At 37.5% G+C, this 17,728-nt stretch overlaps 1 protein-coding gene across 3 annotated transcripts in view; it reads right to left on the reverse strand.

Annotated features, from left to right (window-relative positions):
* The window catches only part of CACNA2D1 (calcium voltage-gated channel auxiliary subunit alpha2delta 1), a 683,749-nt gene that overhangs the window by 89,769 nt on the left and 576,252 nt on the right, over positions 1–17,728 (reverse strand). For all 3 annotated transcript variants that reach the window (XM_073328631.2, XM_073328632.2, XM_073328633.2), the window contains exon 13: positions 1,431–1,509. In XM_073328631.2, coding sequence (XP_073184732.1) covers positions 1,431–1,509 — 79 coding nt within the window. The remainder of the gene's footprint in view (positions 1–1,430; positions 1,510–17,728) is intronic.

Below are 17,728 nucleotides of genomic sequence, written 5' to 3' on the forward strand. Positions count from 1 at the left end.
TACTCTTTGAAACATCTTTGCTTAATTTTCTAATCTGTTCTCAATATCAGCTTCTCATCTTCCACCAAAACAAGAACTTTCCAAAACATATACGATTTATGCTACACTATTAATAGAGAAAAGTAAAAATTGTTGATCATAACATTTTCCTGACAAAATATGGCGTTCTATAAAATTTTGTGATTTTTACAAAAATGTTTGAAATGAAACAATTTGTTTCAAATCAGCATTTGATATAATGAACAGAAATAATTAGAAAGTCTGAAAATGTCAGTATATCAAAGCAAAACATTTCATTTCAAATAATAATTTTGAAACAAAATATTTTGTTCTATCAAAACTGTCAAATTGTTCTCGATGTTTTCAAATTAAAAAAAATATTTAATATTTTGACTTTTCTTTCTTCTTGGGGATAAAAACAAATGTCACAATTTTTAGCATGCTCTCAACCAATACTTTAACAGATTTCAAGAAAAGTTTAACGTTATTGTGCTTTAAATTTGGTTTAATTTTTCTAAATATCTTAGTATTTCACATTCCAATGGACTAGGAAATCTCTTTTATGGAAATACAGCTGGCTGCTCTGTACTGGTGTCACTTCTTTAAATGGTTTTACAGAGTGGATTGATCAGTTAAAATTTCTGACAATTACATCAATATAAATGTAGTTTCTGTCTCAATGAGATCTTTTAGGGCAAGTTTTAATACCACAGGCACGAATTTATGATTATCTGGAATTGAAACATCTCTACCAGATTTGATGACTCTTCTAACGACTAGCTAGACATTCTGCCACATTTTCCGTGTGTCTTTGTTTGTTTAGAGGCTCAACTTGAGAAAATATCCCAAGGCAATCAGAAGATCGAGATAACTGTGCAAGGATTTTACCTCCAACTCAGTTTACCACAGTAGGAGTCTGTATAAATTCATGCTACTAATTGCTATGATCGGTACCAAAAATCTATTCTCATTTTGTTGTCTATTATTCAACTCAATTCTTTAAATCTGTTGAAGGAAGCTTGGACCTGCACACATTCGGTAACACTTTAATACCTATTGGTAATTAACACTCCTCAGACCTGGATAAATGAGGGTGAGACTTCTCCCGAGAAAACATTACCACAGAAATCTCAAATCATGGCGGACAGAGGTCTGTTTTATTCAGAACTCTTATTTTATTAATAATAAACACCAAGGCTATTAATAATAATCCTATAATATCCATACTAATATTAGAACTGAATGGTCTACTAAAAAAGAAAAAAACCACACTATTTGGAGCCCTGATTCAAAACATCAAAATGAATTTGTAAATCCGGCTAAAGTTTTTAAATCTGTAGTCCTGTGTAAAACCTACAGAACGGTTTAGATATTTTTTGGGTTAATCAAAACTTTATATAGGTATAAGCTCAGAGATATACACACGGTACCTTTATTTTGGCAGGCCATCCATTGTATGGGTCCTTTGTCATAATTATGTTGACCAACAGAAAATGTGAATACACGTACCTAAGCAAATTGAAAAGAAGATACACATCATTTTTCTCCATGTCATCAATCAGATGCCAATTTCAGTGCTACTTGGATGTCTAATTCATTTAAACAGTGTGATAACATTCTAAAATTCTAGCATTGCATCCCAAACCTTACAATAGCTGCACTGAGGTATGTTATATCTACACCTTGATATATATGATATTTAAATAGTATAAAGACTAGTGGGAAGAACACTCATCCATACTCTCAGTACTCTGAGTCCAATAGACAAGGTTACTATTTACAAGACATCTAAATACACTTGTTTTGGGGTGTGAATTATCATTTTTGAGCATTTTATTAAATTACCTCATGTAATCATTTTGAGTACTGTGTTGTCCCCAGGGAGATGTAGCGTGCATATTTTAGGCAGCAGAAATAAGTGCAATGCAAAATAAGATTTTCCAAGATATTACAGAATTTTGATGAGGACCTTTACTCTGAAAGTGAAACTTGCAAATAATACACAGAGTAAAGTCTAATTAGACCCAGACCTGCAAAACTCCCACTTACTTCAATGGGAGTTCCATGTGTAAGGACCTGTTCAATTAAGCTATTAAAAACTCCTCACTAAAACATACTCTTTTGAGGATACAATTTTGTCTTGTTTCATAGGTACCGCCCCACTGACTTCTATATCTGTGTACTTGAGAGCAAAATTCGCTACAGAGATGGTCAAAAATTTTCTATCCATTTCTTTCTAAACAGAAAAACCCTATGCTGTTCATAAGACTGAAACCCTGGATTAGCAGATAAATCTGTTGTGCAATTATCTGCAGACTTTGTGACTGGTAATTCAGGCCAAGGCAGTAGTGCGGTGTGATCTCTGTAGCAGTTCTATAAGGAATTTGGAATGAAACCCCTTGACAATGAACAGAAGAGAAATATATTTGATCTACTGCTCCTCAGGGCTTGTCTTCACTACTGAAGTCAGTCGACCTAAGTTATGCTACTCCAGCTACTTGAGTAAGGTAGCTGGAGTCGACGTAGCTTAGGTCGACTTACCGCAGTCTTCACTGTGCTGCGTCGACGGGAGATGCTCTCCAGTCAACTTACCTTACTCTTCTCGGAGAGGTGGAGTTCTGGGGTCGACCAGAGAGTGCTCTGCCATCAATTTAGCGGGTCTTCACTAGACTCACTAAATCAACACCCGCTGCATTGATTGCAGCAGCGTCGATCTCCCTGGTAGTGAAGACAAGCCCTCAGATACTTCCTGGGGATCAATAGTAGTAAAGAACAACAATTAAAGCAACTGGGCATTTGTTAATTACAGTTTGACTTGGCAAACTGCTGGGGCATTAGAAAAATCATTCTCAGAATTTTCCTTTATCTATTGATTCATCCAGAACCAAGGAAAATGGTCACCTGAAAAGACGAGTTAGCAAGTCGAAGTAGAGGAGTAAGAATCAAAAATCTATACAAGATCCTGCCACCCTTGCTCATGCTGACTTACAATGGGTCTACTCACAGCTTAAGGTACTACTAAAAACCAAGACTGGCCCTTAAAGTAGAAAACTAGAGACACATACTATGTTCAGCATTAAGAGACCAGTCAGGAGTACCCTCCAAATTTTATTAAATGGAACAATCCTATTTTCAGGCAACTGAGTATACAGGTGTATTGTACAGAGTTGCATACCTTGTTTTATCATATTTGAATCAGCTGTTAGTAATAATCAGCTAATTCTCAGTTTCGCAAACTCTGATGACATTAATTAATTAATTATTTTATTTAGCTGTGCATAGTGCTTTACTTTCTAGCATGTGGGAAGACAGGTCCTTGCCTCAAAAAGTTTATAATCTACATTAGATGGAGGACACAAGATTAAAAAAAAAAAAAAAAAAAAAAAACCCCTCCTAGTCATAGTGGGGATATCAAGGGCAGAAGAAAGACAATGGAGAGAAAGAAGGACAATTGTTGTTATAGGGAGAATGTGGTTTTCCAAGAATCAAAGTAATTTATTTTGTTTTGGATTTCCCTCCAATTGGACAGGTGCATGCAGGTCAAGGTAAAATGAAGGGTTCTGGCTGCTACAGATATTAGAGATTTCAGACACTCTAGAAGCTGTTATAAAGGCAGAGGTTAAGAGCCATTATTAAATGCAATAAAAGCAATGCTTTGGTTACAGACGTTAGGTTTTATCTATGTTTTTTTCCTCCAGTGTGCTACTGGAGTAAAGTAAAGCAAGAAATAATTATGTGCTTCCTCTAGTACATCATGTACTGTAAGTATAATACAAAAGAAATGGGTTGATGTGGGTTATTCGAAAAAGTAGTTATATAACAACTGGAACATATTCAAATGCACTTTTAGTATAATAAACAAACAGGGCAAATTCTTTATTCACAGTTGATTTCAATGTGGCTGTATGGATTGATGAGATCAAACTTTTGCTCAGTAGGTTTGCTTGCCTTAGTGTAGGTAGAAAACATCTACTCATACCGGACACAGACCAAAGACCATGAAAGTCAGTAGGAGTCATTCCACAGACTTCAACAGACTTTGTATCAGGCCTGTGTCACTGAGGACAAAGAACCAAAGATGTAAGCCTATATAGTGTTATAGACCAAAAGATGGCAAATTAAAGGGGAAATCAAGATCAGCGGGGTAAAGCATGTCCCAGGAAATTACTTTTCACTATTTAATGCGAACAAACAGACAGTGAACTGTAGCTCACGAAAGCTTATGCTCAAATAAATTTGTTAGTCTCTAAGGTGCCACAAGTATTCCTTTTCTTTTTGCGAATACAGACTAACACGGCTGCTACTCTGAAATGGACATCTTGTTCACTTTAATTTCTGTTTATGGTTGTAGTTCTTCTATTGAAAGAAGGGAACAAATACACTAATTAAAATGGCCCACCTTGATTATCACTACAAAAGGTTTGTTTGTTTTTTTCTCTCCTGCTGGTAATAACTCACCTTAAGTGATCACTCTCTTTACAGTGTGTATGGTAACACCCATTGTTTCATGTTCCCTGTGTTTATAAATCTCCCCAATGTATTTTCCATTGAATGCATCCGATGAAGTGAGTTGTAGCTCACAAAAGCTTATGATCAAATAAATGTTAGTCTCTAAGGTGCCACAAGTACTCCTTTTCTTTTTGCAAATACAGACTAACATGGCTGCTACTCTGAAACGACTAATTAAACCCACTTTTCTAAATATAAATCTTAAGGCTGCTTTTTTTTCCATGCCATGATGCACAAGCCAGAAATGCTATACCCTTTTTAGGCTGCCCCAGTTAAAATTCTGAACACATCTTTCCTTATTATTGCTTTATTCCGTGGGTATGCTTCATAACACATAAAACAGTGGATTATTGTGAAAAGGAATATGAAGTATGTTTTGATTTTGTTATGAACCAGATTTTGTTATGTCTTTCATTAAATCTCTATTTAGGTCAGTTAGGCTGCCATAGGGTGTTTATTGATAATTTTCTTCCCAAGTACTGTCTTAATTCATCATTGGGGCCCGATTCAGCAAAGTACTTAAGCATATGCCTAAGTTTAAGTGTGCAGGTAGCCCCATTGAAGTCAATGGAAGTACACGTGCTTAATGTAAGGCACATGTTTAAGTGCACTGAGGATTTAAAGCTGCTCTTCTTCCAATTTCTTCAAAATGAGCTGTTCCTACTTGTCCTTCTCAGCCTTCCATATATTTTTGCAATCAATACCTATCTCTAACTCCTCACACTCACCCCAATTTAACTTCAAACTGCAACACTGGCTGACAAATTAATTTACAATCTCATCTAGAACAGAACAACGGTTTAGTTGGAGATATCTTTAAAACTCCGTTCACAACAAAGGACCAGATTCTCAGCTGATCTAAATTGCTTTCACTCCGAAGCATACATTTTACATATTGCGAGGCTCCAGCGGATCATTGCTGATTTACACCTGCTCAGAATTAAGCCCTAAATTATTCTGTTACCTGTTCAGACAATTTCATTCCATAGCACTGGAAACACTGATCTAAGAACAACTTATTTTCTACCTATATAATATTTCAGTTCCCACTGAAAACTCAGAACAAAATTAGAGCCATTAAAGACACTAACATCTGGATATTGAGGCAAACGATCTCTGTCGTGTAACTGGGGCCTGATACAATGCCAGTCTTTCCAGTGACTTCAATAGGCTTTGGATCAGACCCTTGAGAATACTTCATTTGTGCCTAGACTTTTGTTTTAAATAAGACATAACTGGGTAAATTGACTGTTTTTTCCCAAAGATAACAATAATAAAATAAATAAATAAAATAAAATAAAAATTACTCCTGAACTTCCCTGCAAGTGAGGTAATTTTATATCAGTTTTACAGATGGGAAACCTGAAACACAGAGAGAATATCTGGCTTGCTTGGTATTGCACAGATAGTAAATGAAATCAGCATTAGTGTGGAGATAGCATCTGAAAACTGAGAAGAAAGATACCATGGAGATTTTTACACATACACACACACACACACACACACACGATATACTTTGATGAGTATACTGAATCAGAATTAGTTATATATATTCAAATAAAGCATTAAAATGCTAGTCTTGAATAAATCTTATGTACAGAAAGTGGCTGGAAGGCTAACATACTAACTTCACTGAAGTGCACAATAAAGTGTAGACTTTATGGACAGGTAAATTAACATCAGATTCTGATACTCTTAATTTCAGTGAGACTATGGCGGAGTAAGGAACTACACAACATGTGTAAAGGTATCAAAATCAGGCTCTTGATGTCTCACAGATTGTGGTCTTAGTTGCACCAGTTAGCACTTCCTACTGTCAAATCCACAGAGCAGTACGGGCAGAATGACACTGTGTTTGATGATGATTATTAATTGTAATTTATATTACAGTAGCACTAAGAGGTTCTGATTGACATCAGGGCCTCATGGTCCTTGATACTCCACATACACATGGCAAGAGACAGTCCCTGGCCTGAAAAGCTTTTAGCCTAAACAGGCAAAGGACATGAGAGAGATAATAATCATCCCCGTTTCACAGGTGGGGAGCTGAGTGGAATAGAAATTAAGTAACTTGTTCAAGAGCACACAGTGAGTTTGTAACACAGCCAAGAATTGAAAAGACTTCCAAGTCCCAGCTCGGGTGACCAGATGTCCCAATTTTATAGGGACAGTCCTGATATTTGGGGCTTTGTCTTATATAGGCACCTATTCCCCTCCCCCCCCCCACCACACACACACACACTCTGTCCCGATTTTTCACACTTGCTCTCTGGTCACCCTAGTCCCAGCCCAGTGCTTTGACCACAAGATTATTATAAAAGGATGCTGCTTGGGGCTCAGCTCAGAAAAATTCAAGACAGCTTTCCAATTATAAGTCCTGATCATTAATTTCCTCTGGCTTGTTTCAGAATCTCAAAGCTTCTAAACAGTCAAATTATATTAATTAAGGTTTTTATCAGTAAAGAACAAAAATATTTTAATACATCCCTATTGAGCGAAGAGAAAATTGGCACAGGACCACTCAAATGTTTCTGGTCAAGAGGCAATAAGAGAGAATGCTACTACAATATTCATTGAAATGTGAAGGGGTTAATATTTGAAGTCTTCCACTTTATGCTAATTCACACATATCCCTAAGCTATGTCTTCACTGACAAAATCCTTCAAGTGACTTCCACTTCTAACCTCTAGGTGAAAAACTGTTTTTGTCTGTCTTTATCCTTCTGGACATTTTTTAAAAAAATCTGCATTCAATAGGAGATATTTTATACTGCAAAGGCAGAAAATACCATTAAATTGTGACCTGAGGAGCAATCTCTCTATTAATAATCCTTTACAAGTTTCAATAATACAGTTCCATATCTTATTGCTGCCACCTTGTGGAACAACTGGGGAACTAACATGAGCATACAGCTACCCATTTTTGAACCTGTCAATGGAAAGTGCATGACGTCTCTCTCTGTTTTGAAGTTGGTAGTCCTTTCGTGCCACTTTTTATTAATTAATTATTAATTATTATTATTATTATTTCAGAAGGGTACATAAGGAGGACAGCTTTTCTTATCAACTGAATCTTTACTGTTATTAGCATGCCACTGGATTTCTAAACATAAAAAAGCCGTCCCACCAAAGCCTTAGATGCTCTGTTTTCAGTCCTTCCACTTGTTGGAATGTTTCACAATATTATTTATAAGCTCAGCCATGTCCAGATCAAATGAAACTGGAAAAACTGAACATAGAAAAATTTGATGATGGTACTAAAAAGTGATATTCTTATACTCTATTATTAATCAAAGTAGTTTGTAATAAAGGTGGCAGTGAACAGTCTCAGTGGTTGGTCAGGGCATCAACTTACACATCTGATCTATTTGAAGACATCCACTAAAATATATCACATTAATATAATGGTTTATGATTTTATCTTGCCGTGTTTCCACAAATTCCCCTTGCCATTTTTATGTGTGCCTTAATAAAGCTGGGCAAAATTTTTCAACCCAAACTTTTTTCAGTGAAACAGAGAGATTTGGCAACACAAAGTTTTTGCACATTCGTGTTAATTTAGCTGAATTTGTTCTGGTAAAAAAGATATTGATTCTTTGATTCAAAATGATTTCTCATTTGATATTTACTTTAATTTTATTTTAAAAATATTTAAAAATGCTCAAAATCAAAATGAAATGTTTCATGTAACCCAAAATGAAGTTTGTTTAAAAAACAAATGTTTTGATTCACCGAAAAATTTCAAAATGACTTTTTTCTGAACTGAAAAATCCATTCATAGCCTTGGCTATATGTGTGACAATTATTATTAAAGGACAAAATTCCCAGTTGATATAAATCAATATACCTCCACTGACTTCAATGGCGTTACACTGATATGAACAAGCTGAGGATCTAGCCCTTGATATCCTCACTCAGTTTGGACTCCACCCCAGATAAGGCCGAACTGCTGCTGAAGATAAATTAACAAATCTAGATTTGGCTCATTGATAATAACAATGTAATAAAATAGTATTGATAATAAGCACACCATGTCCTCTGTACGCCAGTCTCTCCTTGTATTTGATCCTTCAATCAGCTGGATTTGTCACCTCAAACATTTCCAACTGCAGGTCTAAAAAGAGGCTTATTTGATCAGGATTCACTGGAGAATCAAACTGAACAACAACATGGGATAGCAGGGGTAGTCAATTATTTTTTGTCAAGGTCCAAATGTCTTGGTCAAGGTATAGTCAAAGTTCAATCTCCAGAGAAAATACCTTAAAACCCCCAACAATAATGATAATAATAAGTTCTTAAAAAGATTTTGGGGTCCATTCAAAAGCATCAGTGGTACGGATTTGTCCTGCGATCTTGTCTACCCTGGGATAGGGGCAGGGTAAAAATTCTGTGTACAATAGTAGGAATGGGAATTCCCAATGATGTACTGGAGGGGATTCTTGAGGGCTCTTGAGACACTCACATTATAATTCTTCCAACAAAACTATAGGTTGGGATGATTTCCCTTCCTCTGAGGGAATATGGTCTCAGCAGCACCATATTTAACCCATCCTACCGGCCAACCACACAGTGGCAGTGATGGAATGACACAGCATTAAACAAGCACTCTCGAGCTGCCCATATGTTTCCTAAAGTGGAGTCTGAGCACTCCTCAGGACAGGATGGTCTTGTGGATAAGAAGCTGAACTCAGAAGACCAATTCAATCCCTGGTTTTGCCATTACTCTCTAAATACAGCTAAACTGTCTCACTCAGAGATAACTTACACCTCGATCTCTCAATATTTTGGAAGCGTAAAGTATTGGCCTGTAGATGGGATCAGATTTCAGAAGCTGCTCGTATCTTCCCTACAAACCCACCCTTATGTTCCCATCCCCACTTCAAATTACAGAAGCAAAACACTATTCTGTATTATCAGTATGTTTATCCAGGAACAATGCACAGACATTTTAAAAGTTAACTAATCTAATTTTGTTTACCCAAGGCCTCTTTCCTTGGTTATAATTATGATAAAACATTTATTTGTTTAAAGTGGAAAACAAATTAACAGAGTCCCCATGTCCCTCTCCTCTATATGATTGCATGCTCTTTGATACTCGGGTTTGATCACAAACTAAAGGGGTTTTTTTTTTTTTGGGGGAGCTCCTTGTTATAAAGTGGGTAAAATTACTCAAAAAGTAGATGGATTTTTACATCCTCTGTTTTACTTTCTTCTCAGTGCAGCTGCTTATAACCATACTCAAGTAAAGCTTTCTCTACATCTAGATGGAGATCTCCCCATAGACTAAGAAAAGGGGCCACCATCCATGGCAATTCTGGAATAAATTCTGGAATTCTGGGACGATCTTATGAAATGTTTTGATAGACTAGAATTTGATGACAATGATATTGGAAGTTCGCCAGCTTAGTTAAGGTGATTTTCGCTGTTCATACTACAACAGTAAGACTTTCCCCATTTTTTGACCTCATCAACCCTAGGGAAGAAACATTATCTATAAGACTGTCATTTTACACGGCTGAGGACAGTAGGATAATTTTAATATCCCATTGAATATTATTATTTTCTTGCTTGCTTCCATTGTGGTCCTTCTCCAGCTATTGCGGATAGATTTATTTATGAATGCCAATAGACTGCTCTCTGGAAATACCATACTGTTCTCTTTTGTATCGTTATTCTTTCAGCTTTCCACTCCCATTACTCTGGTTCTCTCGGCATGAAATGTTTGATTTCAATTAAATGTTTAAAATGCCAAAGGGTTGCATTAGAATCAGAGGGGGAAAAGGCCATAGGAAATTCTCATTTCCTAGCAGAGCCTATTTACAGGAAATCTTTGCCTTTGCAATTATCAGTTACACAAAGTTCAAGTCTAATTTCACAATGATCAACTCTCCAAAGATTAATGAAAATGTGACTCTGAGGAAAGGAAAAGCAGTGAGGGAAATTTAAAAGTAAATGCTTTGGTGATGTGGGCAAATGATTAAGATCCCACTAAATAGGCAAAAATCACATTTAAAGCTTCTTTTCTTGCTGGTACCATATTGCCCAGGGATTGCAAAGGTTTCAGAACAGCATCCCATAGGTGAGGGTTCAGAATGAAATTGCAGCCTGAAGTTTGAATGTCCTTCCTTTGTTAGTTTAAATGAAACCCTCTCCATTTTCTTTATAGTATGTGGGATTAATGACAAAGCTCAATTGTTCCATTCACACACACACAACAGTATTTCTTGCAACACCTCTACTCTTTTTTCCTCTCATTATCTAACATCCAACTAAGCTGATATTACACCCCAACCCACCAACCCCCGGTTCCCAATCTAGTTCCCAGCATACTTCATTCTTGTCTCCTTTTATTGACCTCAATGTGCTTTTACTTTCATTCCCTTAAGATGTGGCCCCAGGTGGTTGGCACTCTCTTTAATGGGTTTTCTTTTACAGAGCCCTGATATGAATCCAAGTGCTCAATTAACATGGAAAATCCAGATTACCAGCACATCTGCAGTTTCTGGTAGAGTTTTGAAAATGGACACTTTGGGAGGGGGATTGGGCAGTGGGGTTTGTATTACATTACCTGAAGTGCTTTGCTTTTCCTTTCTAAGGTAAGCAGCAGGATACGGACCCTGGACTTCAGGAAAGCAGACTTCGACTCCCTCAGGGAACGGATGGCCAGGATCCCCTGGAGGACTAACTTGAAGGGGAAAGAAGTCCAGGAGAGCTGGCTGTATTTCAAGGAATCCCTGTTGAGGTTACAGGGACAAACCATCCCAATGAGTCGAAAGAATAGTAAATATGGCAGGCGACCAGCTTGGCTTAATGGTGAAATCCTAGCGGATCTTAAACATAAAAAAGAAGCTTACAAGAAGTGGAAGATTGGACATATGACCAGGGAAGAGTATAAAAATATTGCTCGGGCATGTAGGAATGATATCAGGAGGGCCAAATCGCACCTGGAGCTGCAGCTAGCCAGAGATGTTAAGAGTAACAAGAAGGGTTTCTTCAGGTATGTTGACAACAAGAAGAAAGCCAAGGAAAGTGTGGGCCCCTTACTGAATGAGGGAGGCAATCTAGTGACAGAGGATGTGGAAAAAGCTAATGTACTCAATGCTTTTTTTGCCTTTTTTTTCACTAACAAGGTCAGCTCCCAGACTGCTGCGCTGGGCATCACAAAATGAGGAAGAGATGGCCAGCCCTCTGTGGAGATAGAGGTGGTTAGGGACTATTTAGAAAAGCTGGACGTGCACAAGTCCATGGGGCCGGACGAGTTGCATTCGAGAGTGCTGAAGGAATTGGCGGCTGTGATTGCTGAGCCATTGGCCATTATCTTTGAAAACTCGTGGCGAACCGGGGAAGTCCCGGATGACTGGAAAAAGGCTAATGTAGTGCCAATCTTTAAAAAAGGGAAGAAGGAAGATCCTGGGAACTACAGGCCAGTCAGCCTCACCTCAGTCCCTGGAAAAATCATGGAGCAGGTCCTCAAAGAATCAATCCTGAAGCACTTGCATGAGAGGAAAGTGATCAGGAACAGCCAGCATGGATTCACCAAGGGAAGGTCATGCCTGACTAATCTAATCACCTTTTATGATGAGATTACTGGTTCTGTGGATGAAGGGAAAGCAATGGATGTATTGTTTCTTGACTTTAGCAAAGCTTTTGCCACGGTCTCCCACAGTATTCTTGTCAGCAAGTTAAGGAAGTATGGGCTGGATGAATGCACTATAAGGTGGGTAGAAAGCTGGCTAGATTGTCGGGCTCAACAGGTAGTGATCAATGGCTCCATGTCTAGTTGGCAGCCGGTATCAAGTGGAGTGCCCCAAGGGTCGGTCCAGGGGCCGGTTTTGTTCAATATCTTCATAAATGATCTGGAGGATGGTGTGGATTGCACTCTCAGCAAATTTGCGGATGATACTAAACTGGGAGGAGTGGTAGATATGCTGGAGGGGAGGGATAGGATACAGAAGGACCTAGACAAATTGGAGGATTGGGCCAAAAGAAATCTGATGAGGTTCAATAAGGATAAGTGCAGGGTTCTGCACTTAGGACGGAAGAACCCAATGCACAGCTACAGACTAGGGACCGAATGGCTAGGCAGCGGTTCTGCGGAAAAGGACCTAGGGGTGACAGTGGACGAGAAGCTGGATATGAGTCAGCAGTGTGCCCTTGTTGCCAAGAAGGCCAATGGCATTTTGGGATGTATAAGTAGGGGCATAGCGAGCAGATCGAGGGACGTGATCGTCCCCCTCTATTTGACATTGGTGAGGCCTCATCTGGAGTACTGTGTCCAGTTTTGGGCCCCACACTTCAAGAAGGATGTGGATAAATTGGAGAGAGTCCAGCGAAGGGCAACAAAAATGATTAGGGGTCTGGAACACATGACTTATGAGGAGAGGCTGAGGGAGCTGGGATTGTTTAGCCTGCAGAAGAGAAGAATGAGGGGGGATTTGATAGCTGCTTTCAACTACCTGAAAGGGGGTTCCAAAGAGGATGGCTCTAGACTGTTCTCAATGGTAGCAGATGACAGAACGAGGAGTAATGGTCTCAAGTTGCAGTGGGGGAGGTTTAGATTGGATATTAGGAAAAACTTTTTCACTAAGAGGGTGGTGAAACACTGGAATGCGTTACCTAGGGAGGTGGTAGAATCTCCTTCCTTAGAGGTTTTTAAGGTCAGGCTTGACAAAGCCCTGGCTGGGATGATTTAACTGGGAATTGGTCCTGCTTCGAGCAGGGGGTTGGACTAGATGACCTTCTGGGGTCCCTTCCAACCCTGATATTCTATGACTCTATGTTCTATATGAAAAACTTATGAACTTTAATAGTATTTCAATGTCATCATTTTCTAGTTAGGATTTTTCATTAGTATAAAAAGAGAAAATGAAAGTAAGTACTGTATATCACAGAAGTCTCAAACATGTTTTTTGAGATTGTGCTGAGCACAAATTGACTCTGTCTTCACTTACAGTTAAAACATTTCCAGTCTTGATACAAGTACATCCACTGCTCCTACCCACTGTCCGCAGTTGGTATATTTCCTAGTGTATCTGAAGGATCGAGTTATAAATTCACACATGTAGTATGGAATGCTCTTTGCAATTTAAAATAAAGATAATACTATGCAGGCTAGCTAAACTTGCTTGTAAAACTGAATTTAGCCGTATGAAGTGGAAATCCATCAACTTCATGAAAAAACTCGTGAAGGCAATTCACATCTTTTCATGTATTTATACCTGTTCCTGTATTTTCCACTCCATGCATCTGACGAAGTGGGTTCTAGCCCACGAAAGCTTATGCCCAACTAAATTCGTTAGTCTCTAAGGTGCCATAAGGACTCCTCATTGTTTTTGCTGATACAGACAAACATGGCTACCACTCTGAAACCTGTATTTTATTTGTCTGGAATAGGTCAAAGGACAGGAAAATTGCATCCAGAATCTCAAGATTCCTTCTATACATCCACTACAAGAACAGTTAAAGTTGTGGTATCACCATTACAGATTCAGAAATTTAGACCTCATCTGTAGTAGGAATGGTTTAGGATAATAAAATGAATCTTGCCACGGAATTCATGGGGACCATGTAATTCTCACTGTGAGGTCCTTTCCATCCTAAATGATGAATATTTTCAATTACTTTAAGAAAAAAATCTATCTATCTATCTATCTCTCTCTTTTCATTTTCTGATAAAGAAGAAATTATACCTGATCCTGCAATCAAAACTCCAATTAACTTAATTATAAGTATTGCCTGAGGCCCAAATCCTGCAAATACTTTTGGACATGCTCAACTTTACAAGCATGAAAGCTAAGGATCAGTGCCTGATTAACGACAGCAGGGTAGGGATCTATATTTAAATCACATCTTAGCTGACAAAACATAAATCTTGTTTCAACATGATATGATGTGAAGTAGCGGAGGTTTTTTCCATCTCCCCAGTGATTCAGGGTTTTCTAATGAAAAAGCTGAAAATCCTGTTCAATCTTAACTACCAATAGATTATAGCTGATAACATCTCATTTAGCTCAGCTTTGAACTTTAATGGAAGAATTGTGTCTGCTCCTTTTTCAAGCAGTAATTAATGAGGACATTTACGATGGTTCCATCTATTTTATTTAAAAAATTACAATAAATATTTTGCAGAGTCTTAGATTGCAACACAAATAACTGTTTTTTTTTTAAAATTTTTGCAAATATGCTTTTCACAAAACAGGGGACATACTCTGGGAAAACTGTGTTTGTTAACAAAATGAAGCACTGATATGAAGCCAGAAGCATCACCAGCAAAGATGCAATTGCCACAAACACTGCAGTTAGCAAGCACAATATTTTGTTGTTTGCTGACGCTTAAAGGAACCTTTAAAAATAAAAAATGTAATTTTTGATAAAAGGTGTTTTCAGCACATATTCCAGATTAATTCTTTGTTCTATGTGGTAAAATTCATGTCTGTGCAGGGAACCAGTGCAAGGACCATGAGCCACACACATCTCACTTAAGCCCTTGAAATAGGCTTAAAAACGTGGATATATAATATTATGTAAATTTAGATACAAGGCTAATGTGAATATGAATTCAAGTAAAATAATTAACTTCAAAATGCTGAACAGAGAAATAGACATAATGGAGATACAGTGGGCCAGATCCAGAAGTAGCCCTATTGGTTTCACAGAGCTCTCTGATGATATATACCAGCTGAGGATATGGACCAGAAACTCCACATACATGTCTGTCCTTTCCAATTAATGCCAGCATTCTGTAGCTGATGCTAACATTCATGAACAACAGATTTTCAGTTCATTCTAGTGGATTATTATTTGTTATATGCAGTGTTGTTGAAGCCATGTCGGTACCTATATATTAGAGACACAAGATGGGTGAGGTAATTTATTTTATTGGACACTTGTCTCCCTCACTAACAGAAGTTGGTCCAATAAACAGATATTCCTCACCCACCTTGTCTCTCTATTATTTGTTAAACATAGAATGAAATCCTAGCTCCACTGAATTCAATGGGAATTTTGCCACTGATTTCAATGGGGTCAGGATTTCACTCATGCAGCACACACGGAGTTTATAACACTAAATTTGATATGCAACTTGACCTTTCCTGCCATGTCTCCATTTCTTCTACAGACTTCTTTAAAAAGAAGATTTCAGCAGCGCATAGCACCTACTGATGACTCACTAACATTAGTCTGCAGTGCAGGCAGCATTTCATCTTGTGAATATTGAATATTATAAAATGTCCTCATGCATTCTACTCTCATGGATTGTGCTTTACTAACTGCTGGTGAAAGGTTGTCATGGGTCAAACCTTAAATTATTTTCCTGATCAGTGGTTTGTAGCATTACTGCCAATATATTCCCTATTACTGAGTGGTTTTCTAATTTACTTTTAATTAGGACTTTGCCTAAAAACCTTGCAAGTGTGTCATCTGAATTGCATGTCTCTTATCTTTCCTTGTTCTATTACCCAAAACTATTGACATAATTTAGGATGATAACCTGGCTCTACCAAAGTCAATGGCAAATACCATTTCAATGGAACCAGGATTTCATCCTTAGAATTTTTATCACTTTCTAAAGTATTACTTTGTTTTTTTAAAATCAGGTAGCCATCTATCTACGTTACCCATTCCACATGCAAATTGGGCAGTCATCCATACACATGCTACCATCTGTGCTTGTAATTAATTATGGATGCAAAAATGAACACCGAGTTGAGACCTTTTTAATCCTGTGTCTTTCTATGGCAATTGTTTCCATTCTTTTTTTTTTTTTTTAATGTTGAGGTAAACAAGTTTTTGCTTTTCAATACATAATCATCAAAATGTTTTAGGAGCCTCTTTTATTTTAGCATTTTACTCTCTTGTATAAGTTTCTCATTCTTCCCTTTGCTTTTCTTAACGTTTTGCACCATTTTAATATCATTCTACGGCTTTTCCTTATGCTCCCCATTCAATCACATTAATGAGTGAAGAATTTATTTGTCTTGTTTTCTGATTTTTTTTTATCATCCTTACTTTCTTTGACCTCATCTACTTACAATACCACAGTTTAGTTCAGGTATAAGTTTGCACTCTTCACATGTTTTGATTTAGGTTAGGTTCACTCCATTGTGTTGCTTCCTGTGATCAAACATTTTAGAGTAAAAGTCTCCGGAATTATTTTTTATTAATGATAATGATCCTTATTCTCAACTATATTTCTTACAGGAGATAATGTTCTTGAATCAACCACATGCTCTCCTTCTCCTCAAAAACAACTCTTCCTAAACCCTTCCAAACAATCTAGGTCAGTGGTTTACAACCTTTTTTCATTTGTGAACCCCTAAAAATTTTCAAATGGAGGTGCAGACCCCTTTGGAAAACTTGGACATAGTTTGCAGACCCCCAAAGATCTGCTAACCAGAGTCTGAAAACTATTAATCTAGGTTACTCAACTATTTAAGCCTTATTTTTTGCCTCCACCAGACTAAATTTAAGCCCCTGATGCACCGACTCTTATTGAACCTCTTATTTCCTTCCTCATGCTTCCTGAATATATAAATACGAACTTCATATTATCTGAATGGAATTTAACTCTGTTTCCTGATATTTTCCATTTTTACTTTATATTTAAACCTTTTATTATGTCACCTGTTTATCATACTACATATACCCATCTTGTTTCACTGCCTGTTTGTTCTAGCTGTTCTTTCCTTCTCATGCTTATCACAGAGCCTCCCATATTCTCTTATCCCCTTTGGCTCTACTATGAAGTCCCCCACATGTTTCTATCTGGTCTCTCACCAGAACATTGGCAGCCCTTCAATTCAAATATATCCCATCCCACCTACATTGATTCCATCTGTTCCAAAAAGTGACTTCATGCCCAACACCTGCATATCAGTTATTCTGACATGCATTTTTGTGCTTAAATTCCCTTCCCAAAGTCTTATTATTTCTGAACAATTGCACTTGCAGTCATGTACTTCAGCTTGCTTTTTCATACCAGATCCTGTTGTACCTGGTTTTATCCAGTGTCCTCCTCAGTGGACTGAAATGAAAAACTCTATAGCTATTACCAGAAGCATTTCTACCAATGGTATAAATTCTCTTTTTTTGACATCCAAGAGTTGGTCAGTAATAAAAAACTTAGGACCATGATTATATATATTATGAATATTTTAAAGAAAAACATCTCCTTATCAGCATTATTACCACTTAAGTATTTTTTTTCTTAAGCCCAGTTC

This window comes from Lepidochelys kempii, chromosome 1, assembly GCF_965140285.1.
Source record: "Lepidochelys kempii isolate rLepKem1 chromosome 1, rLepKem1.hap1, whole genome shotgun sequence".
NCBI lineage: Eukaryota > Metazoa > Chordata > Testudines > Cheloniidae > Lepidochelys > Lepidochelys kempii.